General features: G+C 37.1%; 1 protein-coding gene across 6 annotated transcripts in view; it reads right to left on the reverse strand.

Annotated features, from left to right (window-relative positions):
- Nucleotides 1-18,175, reverse strand: part of NEK7 (NIMA related kinase 7) — a 203,750-nt gene that overhangs the window by 65,280 nt on the left and 120,295 nt on the right. For 5 of the 6 annotated variants that reach the window (XM_072648296.1, XM_072648292.1, XM_072648293.1 and 2 more), the window contains 2 exons: nt 13,066-13,128; nt 3,591-3,701 (listed from right to left, as the gene is read on the reverse strand). In XM_072648296.1, the coding sequence (XP_072504397.1) occupies nt 3,591-3,701; nt 13,066-13,128 (174 nt within the window). The remainder of the gene's footprint in view (nt 1-3,590; nt 3,702-13,065; nt 13,129-18,175) is intronic. The other variant, XM_072648294.1, reaches the window with a different exon arrangement.

Here is an 18,175-nt window from a genome sequence, read left to right on the forward strand (position 1 = left end):
GACTGGAAGATTGAAGATTAGTGAAATAGGGATGACAGAGGAGGGCATTTTGCTGGAGTAGACTGGATGGAGGGGGACCACTTGGGCACGAAGAGGTTTTTGCTTTGGCAAAAAGGAGCAAGGAGATCGTATTGAAAGAAATCTGAATGATATGATAAGGAGGAAGGGAGAAGAATACACTCTTCCAAATGGCCTGAATTTTTTCAGTGAAATATAAGGCAACATTCTCAGCTGAGACAGTGGAAGGATGTTTGAGGAAAGATGAAAAGATTTAGAAAAGTGGTGAGTGGGGATATCAAGTTATTTAGGGGAGCGTCAAAGGATAATGTAGTAAAGGGAAGGCCCAGTTGAGATTACTGGAACAAATTTGCAGTGATCCTCATCAGTATGGTTTGGTGATTTTCTCCAGTCTCATCCATCAGCACATGAGTAGGTGAAGGCAGAGCATAGCAAGAGTAATCCAAGGCTGAGGTTTGGTAGGACAAGATCTTCAATAAGATGAGATAAAGGTCTCAAGACAACAGAACATACAGAGCTGAACTGATTTACCATGACAACATGGGAAAAGGATGAAATCTAGCCAATGTAGAGGTGACAGACCAAGAAAGAAGTAAGGGAGGGAACGGAGGCCATGGTGAAGACAAAGAATAAGATATGGAGCTGTGAGGCAGACAGTGGTGGAATACCAACAGATTACAATCAGATAAAGGAATGTCAAAATTCATGAACGCAGAAGTAGCATTTTTTTGTAATAACAAGGAAGCAGATGTCCATTGAATAAATAATGGTTAAATGAACTGTCATACATTAATATGATGAAATATCAGTACATTATAAAAAATGGTAAATATAAAGAATACAGGGAGGCATAAGAAGACAAAATGTTGAAAAGTGAAGAAGAACTAAGCAATAAAGATTAAAGTAGAAAGAATAACAATAAAAAATTGAAACTGTGTAATTATTATGACCAAGCCTGCTTTCAACAAAGAGATATGAGGGTGTACCTCCTCTCTTTTTCACAGACGTAGGGAAATATGCATGTGTAACACGATATATATTTCAAATGTCATATTGGATAGAGGGATGAAACTGGAATCAAGACCTGAGTTCAAATCCTACATCATACACACATACTTACTGGCTGACTCAACCTCTCTCAATCTCAGTTTTCTCAACTGTACATGTGAATAACAATAAGACCTGTTTCACAGAGCTGTTGTGAGAATCAAATGACATAATATATGTAAATTGCTTTGTAAACCTAAAATCATCATACAAATTATATTACATTATAAAATAATATAAATCTATATAAATCACTATATAAACTTTATTATTATTAACTAATTGATGTGTTCATTAGTTTCATTGAACTGCTTTTCCTCTCTCACCTTTCTTATTATTTGTTTAAAGGATGATTCTTGGTGGGAAGGGTAGAGGAATACACTGTGAAATGAAGGTGATAGAAAAACAGAAAAAAAAAAGTCTCCTCTTTTAAATGAGGCAGTTCTAATGTGGAGGAAAAGGCAAACTTGTCTAAAAAGACCAATGTGAACATTTGGGGAACTCATCAACCAACTTGCATCCAGAAGGAATGAAGAGAATATTGAAGGACTTCAAGACCACATGGGGATTCATGAAGGAATTGGAGATGTTTAACCTGAGAGGACAAAGAAAGACAGTCTTCAATAATTTGAAGCGCTATCAGGTGGAAGACAGATGAGCTGTGCTCAGCTGGGTCCCCAGAGGGCAGAAGTAGGAACAATGGGAAGAAGAAGCAGAGGGGCAGACAGGTGTGCTGCAGTTAAAGCTACTCAAAAGGGGAACTGACTGCCTTAGGAGTGAATTTCATTTGAGGTCTTGATTCAAGCAAATGCTAAATGATCATCTGTTAGGGATGTTCTAGATGGGATTCTTTCCTACAAATTATTTAGATTTAGATGGCTTCTAAAATCTCTTTCAACTCTGAGATCCCATGACTTTGGGAATTAGTTGTTTCAAACTACAAAGTTAGATAACATCACTGTGTAGAAGTCATCTTTATAGCCATCTGTGGTAATGCCTGTGTCGTCATCATACTCTTCTTCTTCCTCCTCTTCCTCACAAGATCAGGACCAGAAATTTACAGAATGATGAGGAAATTAAGGTACACGGACATTAAGGAACTTTCCCAAAGTCAAAAGACATTAAGTAGCAAAGATGGGATGTAAACAAAAATTGATCCACCTCATCCATGTGGCCTTGAGGTGATGTTATACAGCTAAAAATCATGGGATGCAACATGTCAGGTGACCTGGGGGAAATGCAAAGATGCATGGTGGATGAAGATGGGCTGCACCATATTAACAATAAGAAGTGTTACAAAGGCATCATCAATACCATGGGTAACCAGAGTACAGGATAACAGGACTGTCTGAGTCCTGTGTAAGTTTTCACAAAATATTAAAGTATCTAGAGTAAGGTGTCCAGAGCATTGCATACATCTTTTATGTAGTACTGAAGGAATGAACAGATAAAAACTACACAGGATGAGAAAGTCTGGATAGACTGTGATGTGCATTGTTAGAACACATACATACATACATCATAATATCACATATCTGATTGAAAATTAAAGTATTCACATAAGTAAAGTTAATGGAGCTCCTCACTCTACTGTCACCTAGGTATGGCTATGAGTAGGGATAAAGAAAATAATAACTAAAAAAAATGACATCCCTTTTCTTTCCCATCTGAGAGCTACATTCACCGACAATATTACCTATTGATGAATAATGATTAGGTGACAAATAAAAGAAGGTAGCTTCTAAGGATAAGCTGATACCATATAGCCCTGAGTCTCTGAAGCTGGATCTGTGGCAGAGATGGGTGCAGAACACCTTTTTAAAACTAAAAATCTGGCAGCTCCAACATTACATATTCCCAAACCAATGGCTCCTCTGTGAAGGATCTCTATCTCTCTACCCAAGAATATCTAGGACAGCAATGCCTTCTCCTCTTCAAGGATCTTCCCAGCTATACTGCAGAATTCTCTGCTTTAAAAGGGAACAAGTAGGACAGCTCAGAGGTACAGTAGATAGAGCACCAGCTATGGAGTCAGGAGGACCTGAGTTAAAATCAGGCTTCAGACACTTGACACTAGCTGTGTGACCCTGAGCAAGTCACTTAAACCCAACTGCCTCACAAAAAACAAAAAACAAAACAAAGATGGGAGGGACAGGTTACTTTCAATCTCTTCTTCAACATCATCATCTGCAAAATGAGTCTCTGTTCCTCTTCTCCTCTCACTGTGTAGTGGCAATAACAACAACAACAAAATCAAGTGATGACAGTGAGTTCTTCCTTCCTGCTATTCCCCAGTTTTTGCTCTAATGGGTTTTTATGCTGGTACTGGAGTTAAGTATACCTCTTCGTAGCAGGCCCCTTGGAATTTTGCCTTTAATTAATACTAAAACCGGATGTATTTTGGTTTTAAATACATAGTTACAGATTTCCATATTTACTTATAAAATTTATATTAACTTTCCATATTTACTTATAAAAATACAAGTTGAAGTTTACAACACAAGTTTACTAATAAAAAATCCTACCTTTATCATTCTAGAGAGATCACCAGCATCTGCTAACTCCAGAACTATGTTGAGTTCATTGTCTTCAATGAATGAAGCATAATATTTAATTACATTTGGATGGTTCAGTTGCTAAGAAAGAAAATAGACATAAAATTAATATTTCCTTATTCCACAAGGTAAAAACTTAAATTTAATTTCCCAACTTAAAAAAGTCTATATTACACTAATGTACAGCATTTTATTTTTAATAGTACATTATTACTTCACAATTCAAATATTTATTGAGTTTTTCCTACATTTGGGGCAATATGGGTAAAATAAAGAAAAGTAAGATAGAAATTCTTGTTTAAAAGAATTTGTAACCTGGTAACTAGGTTAAAATAACATAGCAGAAACAACAATTAACATTTATGGAGTGATTTATGGTTTATAAAGGCAAGAATTATCATTCTCATTTTACAGATGAGGCAATTGAGACAGAGTAGGTTAAGTGACTTTTTGAAGGTCTCACAAATTTGTAAGATCAGAATCCAGGTCTCTTCTAATTCAGGTCATGCACACACATGTTTCTACTACACACTGCTGCCTAAATGTTAAATGAGAAATACAAAGTGCTAGGAATTTAAATTCCCAGTTGGGAAAAGTCAGAAAAAAGCTTCATAAAAAAGTAGCTGAGATGTACCCTGAAGATATTATAAATAGAAAGAGTAACATTAGCAATAAAGGAAGAGGAATAAAATTTAGGGAATATGAAGCATTTCAATGTAGCTGAAACTCTGTAGATATGATAAGGAGTACGGGGCACAAAGCTGTAAGGATAAGTTGGAGCCATATTGTGAACCATGTTGAAAGGTTTGGATACACATACACAAACACACGCACACAGACATACACACACCCCACCCCATCTATACATATTAAATATTTTTGAAAGCTGTTTCAATATAATTGCTTTCTTTATAATTTTGTGTATCACAATCTAGGTATCATCTTTAACTCTTCACAATCTTTCCCCACTCCAATCAGCTACCAAATCTTGTAGATGTCCCTTTTAACATATCTTCTATAGACCCTCTTTTTCTCTCCTCTCACTCTAGTAGTTCTCCATCACTTCTAGGATAAAACAGAAAATCCTATTTGGCTTTTAAAGCCCTGTATAACCAAATCCTTCCTATATTTTCAGTCTTCTTACACACTGTTCCCTTGCACATAATCTGTAATTCTGTGATACTGACCTCCTTGCTGTTCCTCACTCAAGATACTCTACCAAATTTTTCATTATCACTAGATGTCCCCCATGCCTGAAATTCTATCCTTTCTCATCTTCATCACCTGGCTTCCTTCAAGTCCCAGCTAAAACCTCACATTCTACAAGAACCTTTTCCTGATTCCATTATAGCCAGGACCCTCTCTCTACAATTATCCCTCATTTATCCTGTCCATATCCTGACTATATGGTCATATGCATGTGACCATATGACATATGATGTCTCCTTCATTAGACTGAGCTCCTTGAAAGCAAAGACTGGTTTTTCTTTTTTGCCTTTCTTTGAATCCCCATGCTTAGAACAGTGTCTGGTGCATAATAAAGAGCATAATAAATGCATATTGACTTGACTTGAGAAGGAGTCCCTAGATTTCAATAGTCTGCCAAAAGGATTCACAACATGGAAAATGTTAAGAACCTCAGCACTAGAGGATAAAAATAGGAGCGGCAAAATTTAGGAAGTTTAATTTGGCAACAGTGTGTAGACAGACTAGAGGAAAGACAGGGATGAGGAGACAAATTAAGATGCTATAGGAATACCACAGTCAAAGGACAATTACAACCTAAACTAGGGTAGTGGCAATAGAAATGGAAAGAAGGCAGGCTCAAGAAGATGGAGCTAAACTCACCAGGATGCAGCAATCTATTGGAATGGGGAAGAACAGGAAAGAATCAGAGTTGACTCCAAAGTTTTGGGGCACGGTGAATGAGAGAATGGTGGTGTCATTAACAGCAAGATATAAAGTGGCAATTCAGAGGAGGAGCTGGGATTCAGGGTAAGGGGATAGTGAAAGCTGGAAGGATGATGGCATTAGTTTTAGGAAAGTTGGCTTTGTAGTCTGACATACTGAAAGTTGAGAAGATGGAACTAGAGTTTGACAGAGAGAATGAGATTAAAGATATAAATGTTGGAGATTTTTTATAAAGAAAATAATTAAATTCTTAGGAGAGGATGAGATTATTTAAGGAGAGCCCATAGAAAAAGAAAAAGAGAACACATTATTGAGAAATGCCCAAATTTATGAAGCAATGTTAGGAAGACAATCCAGGAAACAAATGGAAAAAAAGAATGATCAAAGAGGTATTAAGAAACAAAATAGTTCCACAGAAAAAAAGGCAGAAAAAATTTCAAGGGAGGAGACAGTAAACAATGTCCAATGTTACAGTGAGATCCAGGAATAAAATTCAGAAAAATGACTTTGAATTTGGCAATTAGGAAGTTACTTTCTAGAGCAAGATTTTTTAATATGGGGTCCACATAGGAGGTCTGGTAACTTGGATGGGAAAAAAAACATTTCTTTTCACAAACTTTTGATTTCCTTTGTAATCCTATGTATTAAAAAAATTCTGAGTAGTAAGTTGTTTCAGGAAACTATCAAAGGGGTTTGGGCATTGGGGGCATAAGTCAGATTACAGAAGCTTAACAAATATTTTTTCAATTAAAAATATGTTTTTCTTCCACCCTATCATCTCCACTGGGGGTAAAAATGGAAAACAAAACCTTACAAGGATACATAGTCAAGAAGAGCAAATTCCCAGGACTGTACAAAAATGTATGCCTCATTTTAGATGTTCAGACCTTCAAATTTCTGTCAGTTGGTGAGTCACATGCTTCACCACTGGGAAGTATGTCTGATTACTGTCTTGATCAGAATTAAGTCTTTCAGAGTCATTCATTTTTATAATGTTGCTGTTATAGTGAAAGTTGTTTTGCTTTTGTTCAACTTTCTGGCTACCGAGATTCTTCCTTACAGTGAGTCAAAACCTACCTCCCCATAATTTCCAACCTTTGGTACTGGAGTTCTGCATGCTAGTTAAACATAATTATGATAAACAATTAAAGTTATAGGATTATAGATACACAGAATTATAAATGAAATTTGGAAGCCATTGAATACAACCTCATTTAACTGATGAGAATACTGAGGCACAAAATGCCCAAAGTCACAGGTCTTCCTGATTCAAGTCCAGTCCGATCTATCCAGTATGCCACCTAGCTGCCCTAGCTGCACTGTTATCTCTCTTTAAGTCTAATTTCTATTAATTCATTAAACATTATCTACCATGGTGGATAATATACAAAGACAAGGATCCCTGCCATCAAGGAATTTACAGTCTAATGCACACAAAAGATAGTCATCATACCTAGCTTTAAAAAGCTACTCTTCTCCCAGCTAAATATTCTCAGCTCTTTTCCTTGTTTCTCATATTTTAAGGTTTCTAAGACCCTTACCATCCTAGTCACTAATCTGGATTTGCTTCAATTTATTCCTCTTAAAATATAATGCTTGTAGTCGAACAGTTTTCAAGATGTGATCTAATAAATTCAGAGTATAACAGGACAATATTTCATTTGATATGGCTATCATATTTCTACTGATGCTAGTAAAATTTACATTAGCTCTCTTAGCAGCTACTTCTTAATTACTACATCACATTAAACTTGCAGCTAACTAAAATCCCTAAATGTTTATACACGAGATTTCCTTCATTCTACACATTTGCAATTACCCCCCCCAAAAAGACCTAAACGTAGTCATTCAGATTTATCCTAGTTTATTTAAGTCCATTTCAGTCCATCAAGACAACTGAGTCATGTTTCTGTGATCTCTTGTATTATTAATTAACCTTTTCAAATTTTATCATCAGTAAACTTCATAAGCATATTTTCTGTATTTTTATCCAAGTCACTGATTAAAATATTGACTATGCCCACAAGCACAGACCCACCAGGAGATGCTTCCCTGAAGGCTGAAATAACTAATTCATTAAAATAATATTCTAAAGAGGCATTAGGGCCAGAAGGGACCTCAGAACTCATCCAATCCAATTCAATTCTATGCAGTAAATATTTACTAAGTACCTGCTAAGTGAAGGCAGAGTGCTAAGATACACAAAACCAGAAATGAAAACAGTCCCAGTCCTCAAGGAACTTATGTTATTAGAGGGGATAAAAATATAAATAAGTAAATAAACATAAAGTATAAAAAATAATGCAAAGTAATTTCAAGAGGAAGAATGTGTATCTAAATTGTGCTGTGATGGAAGCAAGGGATTCTACAGGGTGAAAAAGAGGAGAGCAGATATTCTGGGGAGGGGACATTATTTGTAGAAAAGTACCCAGGTGAGTAATGGAATGTCTCATATAGAGAACATCTCAGCAGGCCAGTTTAACTAGATGAGAGACAAGTTCAGCCTCTTTATTTTTACATGTAAGAAAATTGAGACAGAAATGATATGTGACATGCTCAAAGTCTCACAGCTATTAAGTAAATCCAGGATTCAAATCCAGATTCTGACATTACTACATTCAGTCCCTTCTCCTATATCCAAATCAATATTCTTTGCATATGGGTGTTTTACCAGCTATGACTTCACTTAAGGACTATTAAATAGCTGCATATTCACAAACATAACAGAAAAAGAAAAACAAAACCCTGGTAAATATCTTGGTGATATCAAGGCCTATTGTAGCTACAGAATTTCTACTAGTCTAGTAACTGTCAAAAAAAAAAAAAAGGAAATGAGTTTCACATGACTTATTTTCAGTAAATCCATGCTGGTGTGTACTAATGATGGATTCCTTTTAAAGGGCTCACCAACAATCTGTTAGCATAAATTATCTGTTGCATAATTTTGCTGAGGAATCAAGGCGAAATTATCTTTTTTCTCTGTTATGAAAATTCTCACATTTGCTTCTCTACATTTTTCTGACACTTCTACAATTCTCCATGATTTCTCAAGAATAACTTAGGAACCTAAGTTATGTGGGCCTAAAACTGTCAGGTGCTGGTAGTCTAACTTTTCAAGGCATCTTATGTTCAAAACTTCTGAGTGTTCAGAATAAGTTTGGATACTTCAAAAAGAAATTCCCACAAGGGACGAAGTCCATACTAGGAATGTGATTTTAAAAAATGGCGGGAATAGTAAAGCAGAACAGGTAGAAATGATCTAATCTGACTTGAGGCCCATGATGCCACTAGAATTGGAGAGGGCCTATAATATGGAAAGGGAGTGTCTAATTTAAGCAGAAAGTGACACCTTCTCTTTAAAGATATTTCAAAATTTGCTAGAGAAAGGAAGCAAGCCACCCTTCAAAATCAGGAGATTTTGAAGGAGATCCTAAGTCAGTATCTAGAATCTGCCCTTCCCAACTATTTACAGGTTAGGAAGTTGGCAAATCTGATAAGAAAATAAAATGGGCTTTCTCCTGGAGATCTTTAAGTGGCAAGTAGTCAATTCAGGCTGTATCTTTAAAAAAAGAAAATACTAGATAATAAACTCATAGGCGATAAAATACCTTCACAATGACTGAGCGGTCTTTTAAATTTTTTATGTGATATCACTTCATTCAATTTAATTTCAACCACTTATTAAGCATAGCTAGAGGCAAGGTACCATGCTATTTTTCTTTATGCTTTTAATTGGGAATTTCTGCATTTGAAGAAGCAACTCAATCAAGTTTTGGTTAATGAATATGAAGAGACAAAACATCTTGTCAACTCTAGAACATGGGAGAATGGAAAGAGGCCTGAACTTGACTAAATCTGGGATCAAGTTCCACAGGGAGTTTGATGTATTTTACCTTATCAAAGTCCTAGACCTTTAAAAATCAATATGAATTTCTACTATACGACATGTGTGCATGGATGTATTTGTAGATGATGAGAATGAGGAGCATTTGAGCTGAGTCTTGAAAGAAAGTAAGAATTCTAAGAGGCAGATAAGAAGGAAGACATTATACAGTTGGGTGACAAGTAATAAAAGGCCAGTGAACTGGGAGTTAGAAGTCATATGAGAGAAATAAACAGAAAGAATGTCACTTCAGTTTGAACTGCTGTTGCGGTTTGTCCTTCAGTTTGAATTGCAGCAGAAAGGAACTGTACAAGAACCTGAGGAAATGCTTTACTGATCTGACTGATTGTTGAGCTGACTCTGGAAAAAGAAGGGAGCAGTGTTTTATTTTAACCTTGTATCTTCTAAATGGATTCTTAATAAACGTGTTATGGCATCTTCAATTTGAACCTGAATCCTGGGGCTCCTTTTTCCCATCATCTTATAAAGATCATTGATAATGGTTCAGAAATCAAATTCACTAGTTCTTTCAGTATCCAAGGACAGAGTCTTTCTGAGCAAGGTAACTTAAACTAAAAAGGTAACTTTTAATCATCTTTCAATTAATCTTTTAGTAGAGATATTTCTACTCCCTATTATCCTCATACTATTTCCTGTCTGAAGGTGATTTTCTTGGATGAAGAAAACAGAAATGAAGTAAGAGTTAAAGAATTTTACTTTCATTTTATTGTCTTATCACTATTCTATCTTGCCCAAGTTGTGGCCCTGTTATATTTCTGATTTTCTTCTTTTCTCTGAAATAACACAAAAGAAAAATAAGCCTTTCTGTTGTCTTAACCATTCTCTACCTATTTTGGCTTATTCTAAGATTTAATGTTTCTGCCACTATTAAAAAAAAAATTAGTTATCTTTTTAAAATTTTACCTTCATTTCTCAATAGATTCCTTCTCCCTGCCCTACCTAGCAAGTCATTCTTTAAAACAAAGAATAATAAAGAAAAAATAGTAGTTCTGCAAAATTAACCATCATATCAACCAAATATGACAATATATGCAGTATCTCATATCCATAGTCCTTTATCTCTGCAAAGAAAGAAGGGAGGTATATTTTCTCATTTTATCTTGATGACAAAGATATATTTTTTGGTGACTTTGGTCTTGACACTTTTCTTGAAGGACCCTGCAATGCTTTAGTTTTATTCCTTCTCCATTATCTGTTTTTGCAAGTAATGGGGATATAGGTGTTTTCTACATATAGAAAATATAAGTAACTACAACAAGCTTCTTTTTAATCTAATGTAAGTTGGTATTTCATTAAAACCTCCCCTTTTCTTCTTCACCAGAATTATTTTCTCTCTTCATATGAAATTTTAGACTATGGTATCTGACCTGCTTTTTCTTTGAACCTTCTGAAATCTGTTTTCCAAAAATCTATGACGCATGTCAAAATTACATCTGATACTTTCCTCATCTATCACAAATTATATGATGCAATGCCAATTCTACACAAAATTCCCATTATTTCCCTTTCAGTGACCAGCTTTATGTTGCTGATAATCAGGTGGAGAATAGCAGTTATCCCTTGACTTCCCTCACTATTTAAAATTTTCCCATACTGAAACTTCCCAGAGATGTATATTTTTTCCAAAGCAAGGTACCTAACTTCTATCTAGAAAAATGGATATTTCCTGAAACATATTCTAAACAACCACCAGGGCCGGAAACCATGGAATAACTGATATTCTTGTGCCTACCATCAAAAAACTTTCCCTCAGTTTAGATGCAGACAGGAACAGATAGTGGTCAGGGTATACGTTAAGAATGGACATGTAATTAGGAGTAGCAGATGGAACCAGGCACAAGCTGAGAAGCATAAGAGTGTATCTGAAGATTATCTGGCATACATCTAAAGGCAACACTTCCAATCCAGAACTTCTGAACTTTCACTATATTTAAGACTGTGATCTTTAAGATAGTTATAAGCTGCAAAGAATAGTGTTAGGGCTATAGTCAGGAAGACCTGAGTTCAAATCCAGCCTGATACACTTAAACATCATGTGAGTTTGGGCAAATCATTTAACCCCTGTCTGCCTCAGCTGCCTCATTTGTAAAGTAGGTGCAAAAACAACGCCTAACTGTTGTGGTGGTTGTGAATATCAAATGAAATATGTGTAAAGTGCTTTTAAAGTGCTATGGAAATGCTAGTTGTTGCTGCTGCTATTACACTCTACAAGACAGGATTAGAGGGAGGCAAAGGAGAGCATGAAATGTCAACATGAGAAGCTGAAGGAGTGGGTTAGGATGGACACAATGAAAGACACTTTCAAAATTAGAAATGTAAAAAAAACTCCCCTTAGCAGGCAATATAAGTATTTTGTTGCAAATTAATTCACAGTGATTATAGTAAAGATTCAAAACCTCTAGTGGTCAGTAAACAGTAAGGCAGAGTTTTTAAAATTGATCTTGAGTGTATAAATCCTCTAGTTCCTAGTCTTAGCATTTCTAATCTTGATCTAGCTCCACATACTTTATACTCAATATTGCGCAACTTTTACATCTACCTACTGAAAAAATACCTGAGAACAGATGAACAATAACTTCTCTTAAGTACATAATCTGAGCAGATGAGACACTGAGAAAATGAATCTTTAAGTGCTCTCTATATCTGTTCTGCACATACCTGGAAGCCAGTTTCAAAAGGAAACACACACACACACATACACAACCTTGTGTCATTTGAACCATATTCAACTCTTGCTTTCCCTAAGTATATATATGCCTTTTCCCAAATTATAATTACTCAGATTATAGCCCTAATAAATATGCTAATTTTACATTAAAATGTATCTCTGTCGATCTGTAAAATTAAATTGTAAATTCCTTGAGGGTAGAGGTTGTCCTTTGCTTCTTTTTGTATCCCCATCAGTTAGCAAAGTACCTGACACATAGTGGCACTTAATAAACGTTTAACGATTGATTAGTAAGATCTTTTACAGTTAACATAAGATGCCAACATTCTTTGTACTGAGATTCCACAGTATCAAGTACTATTTGAAATAATTTTTGTTGTTCAGTCATTTCAGTTGTTTCTGACTCTTCATGACACACTGGAATTTTTGTGGCAAAGATACTGTAATGATTTGTCAATTCCTTCTCCAGCTCACTTTATAGATGAGGAAACTGAAGCACACTGGGTTAAGTGACTTGCAAAGGCTTATACAGCTAGTGTCTGAGGACAGAAGAGGAGTCTTCCTCACTCTAGGTCCAGTGCCCGCTGTGCCACCTAGCTACCCTTGTAACAATTAGGCTACTAATTATATCTTATAACTCTTATATCTTATAACTCTTTTCATTATATAAAGATGAAACCGGATTTGGGGGAGGGAATGTGGGGGAGGGACCTGGGTTCAAATATCATCTTCAGTACTTACTACCTAAGCAAGTCACAACTTTTACAGCCTCATTTTCCCCAGTCACAAAATAAAGGAACTGAAATAGGAACTCTCTCCTTATATCTCTCAATCTTAAAATTATTACCATAATTATATTTAGCATAATGGGATTTTTTTCAAATCTTGTCTTACAAATATGTTACAATTAACCCCTGCTGTCAACACAGTAAAATAGTTTCAAATTTTTATCTAGTACTTACTTTAAGGAGATCTATTTCTTTGATGCAGTCAGCACGAGCCTTGGCATCCATTAAATCAAATATCTATTTAAAAAAAATCCATGAAAACATTCTTAAATGAATACCAACCAAAGATCGATCAAAGTGACATGCATAGGCAGTTACAGTCTACATATAATTCTGATTGTTGCAGCATACACTCCTTAATTTGGTATTTGGTGTTCTCCACAATCTAGCTCTAATCTACATCTTTCCAATTTTACTTCATATAACTTTTTCATGAAATCTACATTCTAGTCCAGCTAGGCTAACTGCTTTATTTATCATCCTATGTTGCCCTTCTGTATACATGTACAGGCCACTTACCAAGCCTGGAAAGTACATTTCTGCCCAAAAAAATCCTTTTCTTTCTTGAAAGTTTGTTATCTCCTCCATAAACTTTTCCTAATTCCTCTTCTTTTATCCCAGGCAAAAGTTTTATCTCTTTCACATTTTTCCAGAACTTGCATATCATTTTTTTTCTATCACACAGCATCTAGTCGTATATTTATCTGTATACATGCTCCCCAAAGTTCTCAAGTTCCTCTGCAACAAGGATTGTATGGTTTTTACCTTAGTACTTGACCTAGTAATTCACAGTAAATGTTGAATTGAATATGCAATAACACCTACCACTAAGTGTAGCATTTTAAGATAGAGGGAAGATTCAAATCCCAGTTCTGCCATTTGCCACCTCTGTGACTTTGGGTAAATCATTAACCTCTAGAGATCTTAATACCTTTATCTGTAAAATGAGAGTTTTAGACAAGATGACCTCTAAGAAAGCACTTTCCACCTCTAATTTTATAGTCCTGGATTGTTTAATCCTAAAGACATTCAATAGTAAAAATGAAAAATAAAGTTAAACTTTTCTCTATTTAGCTCTTAAATTCCAAAGATTTCCATAGATTATTCCTCATGAAACATACAGCATAAATGAAAGATAACCTTAGTAAAGAAAGAGAGCATTCCACGCATGGGGAATAGCTAGTACAAACGCATGGAGATGGGAGATGGAGTATAATGTATGAGGGAGCAAGAAGTAGGCAAGTATGGCTAGATCATAGAATTCTTGGAGGTGAGTTAAGTAAAAAACACAACTGGAAAAGTGAGAAAGAGGCAGATTATAGAGAGATTTAGATGCCAGAGGACTTTATACTGCTTCTAGAAGCAATAGGAAAACACGAGAATTTACTGAGTGATAACACAGTCAAACCTATGCTTTAGGAAAATCACCCTGACAGCCAAGGATAGATTGGAGTGAGGGGAGACTTGAAGCAAGGAGACCAATTAGAAAGCTACTGCAGGAAATTGGGTGAGAGGTGATAAGGGCCTGAACTGGAATGGTAGTCATGTGAGCAGAGCAAAAACAGTCAAAGGAGGAGAACAGGGAGCAGAACTTCAGATTCAGAAATCTTGAAGGCAGAACACTTCTAAGTGATGGTAAGATCTAAGGTATAACCAGATCAGTGGATGACTGAAACAGAAGCTGAGTTCAGAGAGCTGAAATAGATATAGAATTCTCTGAAAATGGATCCAAGGGAAGGGGTTAAATGCAAAGTCTGTCAGGTGCCAAACTCACTGAAGGAAGGTGGGAGAAATGTCAACGGATGGCCAGATCAGGAAAAGGTGACATAGTAAGATGTCATGAAATTACAGGAGCATGTGTTTCTGAACAGAAGGGATTGTAAAAGTCCTCCAGTTGCAGAAGGTGAGGACCAAAACAAGGGAAGGGACCTGCCCCAGATCATGCAATGGTGGAGCCACCTCTCTGTCTGCTAACATTTCAGCCTCAGCTGATTTCTGCAGCTGAAAATGACCTCTCCTTCGCCAGTTTCAGCAGTGCTGTTCCAGTCACTCTGTGCTTTTTACATTTCACCTTGAAGATATCTATTGGTGTACCTAATTATCTCATCCTATTAGATTAAGCAACTTCATGGCATCATTTTATGCCCCTAGCACAAAGCATATCACCTTGTACTTACTATGTACCTTGTACATATCACCTAGGCACTTAAATTGATTGTTGAATGGAATTGAATTTCTTAGTGAAGGTGACAGAAGGCAAGTGGTGTGAAAGATTATGTAAACAAGATGAATTAAAACTTCCTTTTAGGTTTATAGTTCTGATATAAAAAGGTGGAAAAGAGGCAATCGCATTAAATATTGTAATATTTTAAATATTCAAAGGTTAGAATGCAGCTGTCTCAACAACCCTGAACACAAACACATACAAGGAGATAAATCAGAATTGTTAGGCTTTTCCCCCAACATTTTTCATGTCATGGACTCCTTGGGCAGTCCAGTGAAACCTATGGTCCCCCTTCTCAGAATAATGTTTTTAAATACATAATAATTATAACAACAACAATAAAAATTTATGTAGCACTTACTATGTGCCAGGCATTGTATTATTCCCTTAACAATTATGTCATCTGATCCTCAACAACTACTCTATGAGTTAGGTGCCATTATTATCCCCATTTTATAGATGAAGAAACTGAGAAGTTAAATGATGTGTCCAAGGTTACAAAGCCAATAAGTGTATGATGCTGGATTTGAACCTTGATCTTTCTGACTCCAGGGCCAGTGCTCTATCCACTGTGCCACCTAGCTGCATAAAACAGCAAAGTACAAAGGGTTTTAAAGTGAACCAATTACACTGAAATAGGTACTAAAATTTCAAAAGGAAAAACAAAACAAATTCATGAACCACAGGCTCATAACTCCTAAGATTAAATTAAAAAGTTTTATGATAGCATACAGTTGTCACAAAACCTATACAATTTATTCCAAAAGAAAAGTCAAATCACTATTAGGCTTACAGGTTGGTCAATTTTATCTGAAATACAGCAGTAGATTAGGAGACACATCAAAAACAGGAAGAAGTGACAGCTGACAGTAGGACAATAAAGAGCTATATGTCAGAAGAAAAATCTGATGCCATTTAACATAGAGAGCAATAACCTTATATATCTCAAGAAATCTACAAGGGAATCATAACTACAAAGTATAGCAGAGTAACTTTTCAGAGGGATATTCCTAACTCATCAGGAAGAACAACTTACATGTAATCTCTTCTTTAAGAAATCCAGGAAGCAGTAACTTATTTTGGAAATATTTCTATCAAAATACAATAAGTTTTGGTATGTAAAGGGGAAAATTTCAGTTACTTGGAAAAATCCGGGGGGCGGAGCCAGGATGGCGGAGTAGAAAGACGCACATACACAAAGCTCCGAACCCACAACCCACAGAACGGCTAGAGGGGACCAACTCACGGTGAATTCTGCACCCAGAGGCCACGGAATATTGGAGCGAGGGAGATTTCTGTTCCGGAGAGATCTGCAAACCTCTCGCAGGGGGTCCTTCGCGCTGCGGACTGGGCGCCAGGACTGGGAGCAAAGGGCAGCCCTGCAGCGGCTGCGACACCGTGAGGAAAAGATCCGAGCGGGCTACGGGACGGGATCTCCTGCGGCCACGCGGGTCCCTCCACCCACAGAGGGACCTGCAAACCTCTCGCAAAAGGTCCGTCGCACTCCAGACGCGGAGCCCAGCCCAGACCTGCGGCGGCCAGGGCTCCGAGAGGTACAGACCCGAGCAGGCTTCAGGGACAGGATCTCCAGCGGCTACACAAGCCCCTCCACCCACAGGTGACGAGGGTCGGTGAGAGAGTCTCTTTGGTGAGTTGAGAGGGGAGTGGGGTGCCCCCATGGCTCGGGCCCCCCCGGGAGATAGAAGCTGAGAGGCGGCTGCAGGCAGGGGCTCCCCAAGTGGGCGGGAGCCTGGATCCATTCTGGAAGGTCTGTGCATAAACCCCCTGAGGGAACTGGGCCTGAGAGGCGGCCCTGCCCCAACCTCAGCACCTGAACTTAATTCTCACACTGAATAGCAGCCCTGCCCCCGCCAAAAGCCCTAAGGCGAGAAGCAGCATTTGAATCTCAGTCCCCAAACGCTGGCTGGGAGGATCAGGAGGTGAGGTGGGTGTGAGGAGAATATTCAGAGGTCAAGCCACTGGCTGGGGAGAATGCCCAGAAAAGGGAAAAGAAATAAAACTATTGAAGGGTACTTTCTCAGAGAAAAGACACTTCCTCCCTTCCTTTCTGATGAGGAAGAACAATGCTTACCATCAGGCAAAGACACAGAAATCAAGGATTCTGTGTCCCAGCCCACCCAATGGGCTCAGGCCATGGAAGAGCTCAAAAAGAATTTTGAAAATAAAGTTAGAGAGGTGGAGGAAAAACTGGGAAGAGAAATGAGAGGGATGAAAGAGAAGCATGAAAAGCAGATCAGCTCCCTGCTAAAGGAGAACCAAAAAAATGTTGAAGAAATTAACACCTTGAAAACTAGCCTAACTCAATTGGCAAAAGAGGTTCAAAAGGCCAATGAGGAGAAGAATGCTTTCAAAAGCAGAATTAGCCAAATGGAAAAGGAGATTCAAAAGCTCACTGAAGAAAACAGATCTTTCAAAACTGGAATGGCACAGATGGACGCTAAGGACTTTATGAGAAAGACAGATATCACAGAACATAGCGAGAAGATTCGAAAAATGGAAGATAATGTGAAATATCTTATTGGAAAAACAATTGACCTGGAAAATAGAATCAGGAGAGACAATGTAAAAATTCTGGGATTACCTGAAAACCATGATCAAAAGAAGAGCCTAGACATCATCTTCCATGAAATTATCAAGGAAAACTGCCCTGAGATTCTAGAACCAGAGGGCAAAATAAATATTCAAGGAATCCGCAGAACACCGCCTGAAAAAGATCCAAAAAGAGAAACTCCTAGGAACATTGTGGCCAAATTCCAGAGTTCCCAGGTCAAGGAGAAAATATTGCAAGCAGCTAGAAAGAAACAATTCAAGTATTGTGGAAATACAATCAGGATAACACAAGATCTAGCACCCTATACATTAAGGGATCGAAGGGAATGGAATAGGATATTCCAGAAGTCAAAGGAACTAGGACTAAAACCAAGAATCACCTACCCAGCAAAACTGAGTATAATACTTCAGGAGAAAAAATGGTCTTTCAATGAAATAGAGGATTTTCAAATTTTCTTGATGAAAAGACCAGAGCTGAAAAGAAAATTT

The sequence above is a fragment of the Notamacropus eugenii genome, chromosome 2 (assembly GCF_028372415.1).
Source record: "Notamacropus eugenii isolate mMacEug1 chromosome 2, mMacEug1.pri_v2, whole genome shotgun sequence".
Taxonomy (NCBI): domain Eukaryota; kingdom Metazoa; phylum Chordata; class Mammalia; order Diprotodontia; family Macropodidae; genus Notamacropus; species Notamacropus eugenii.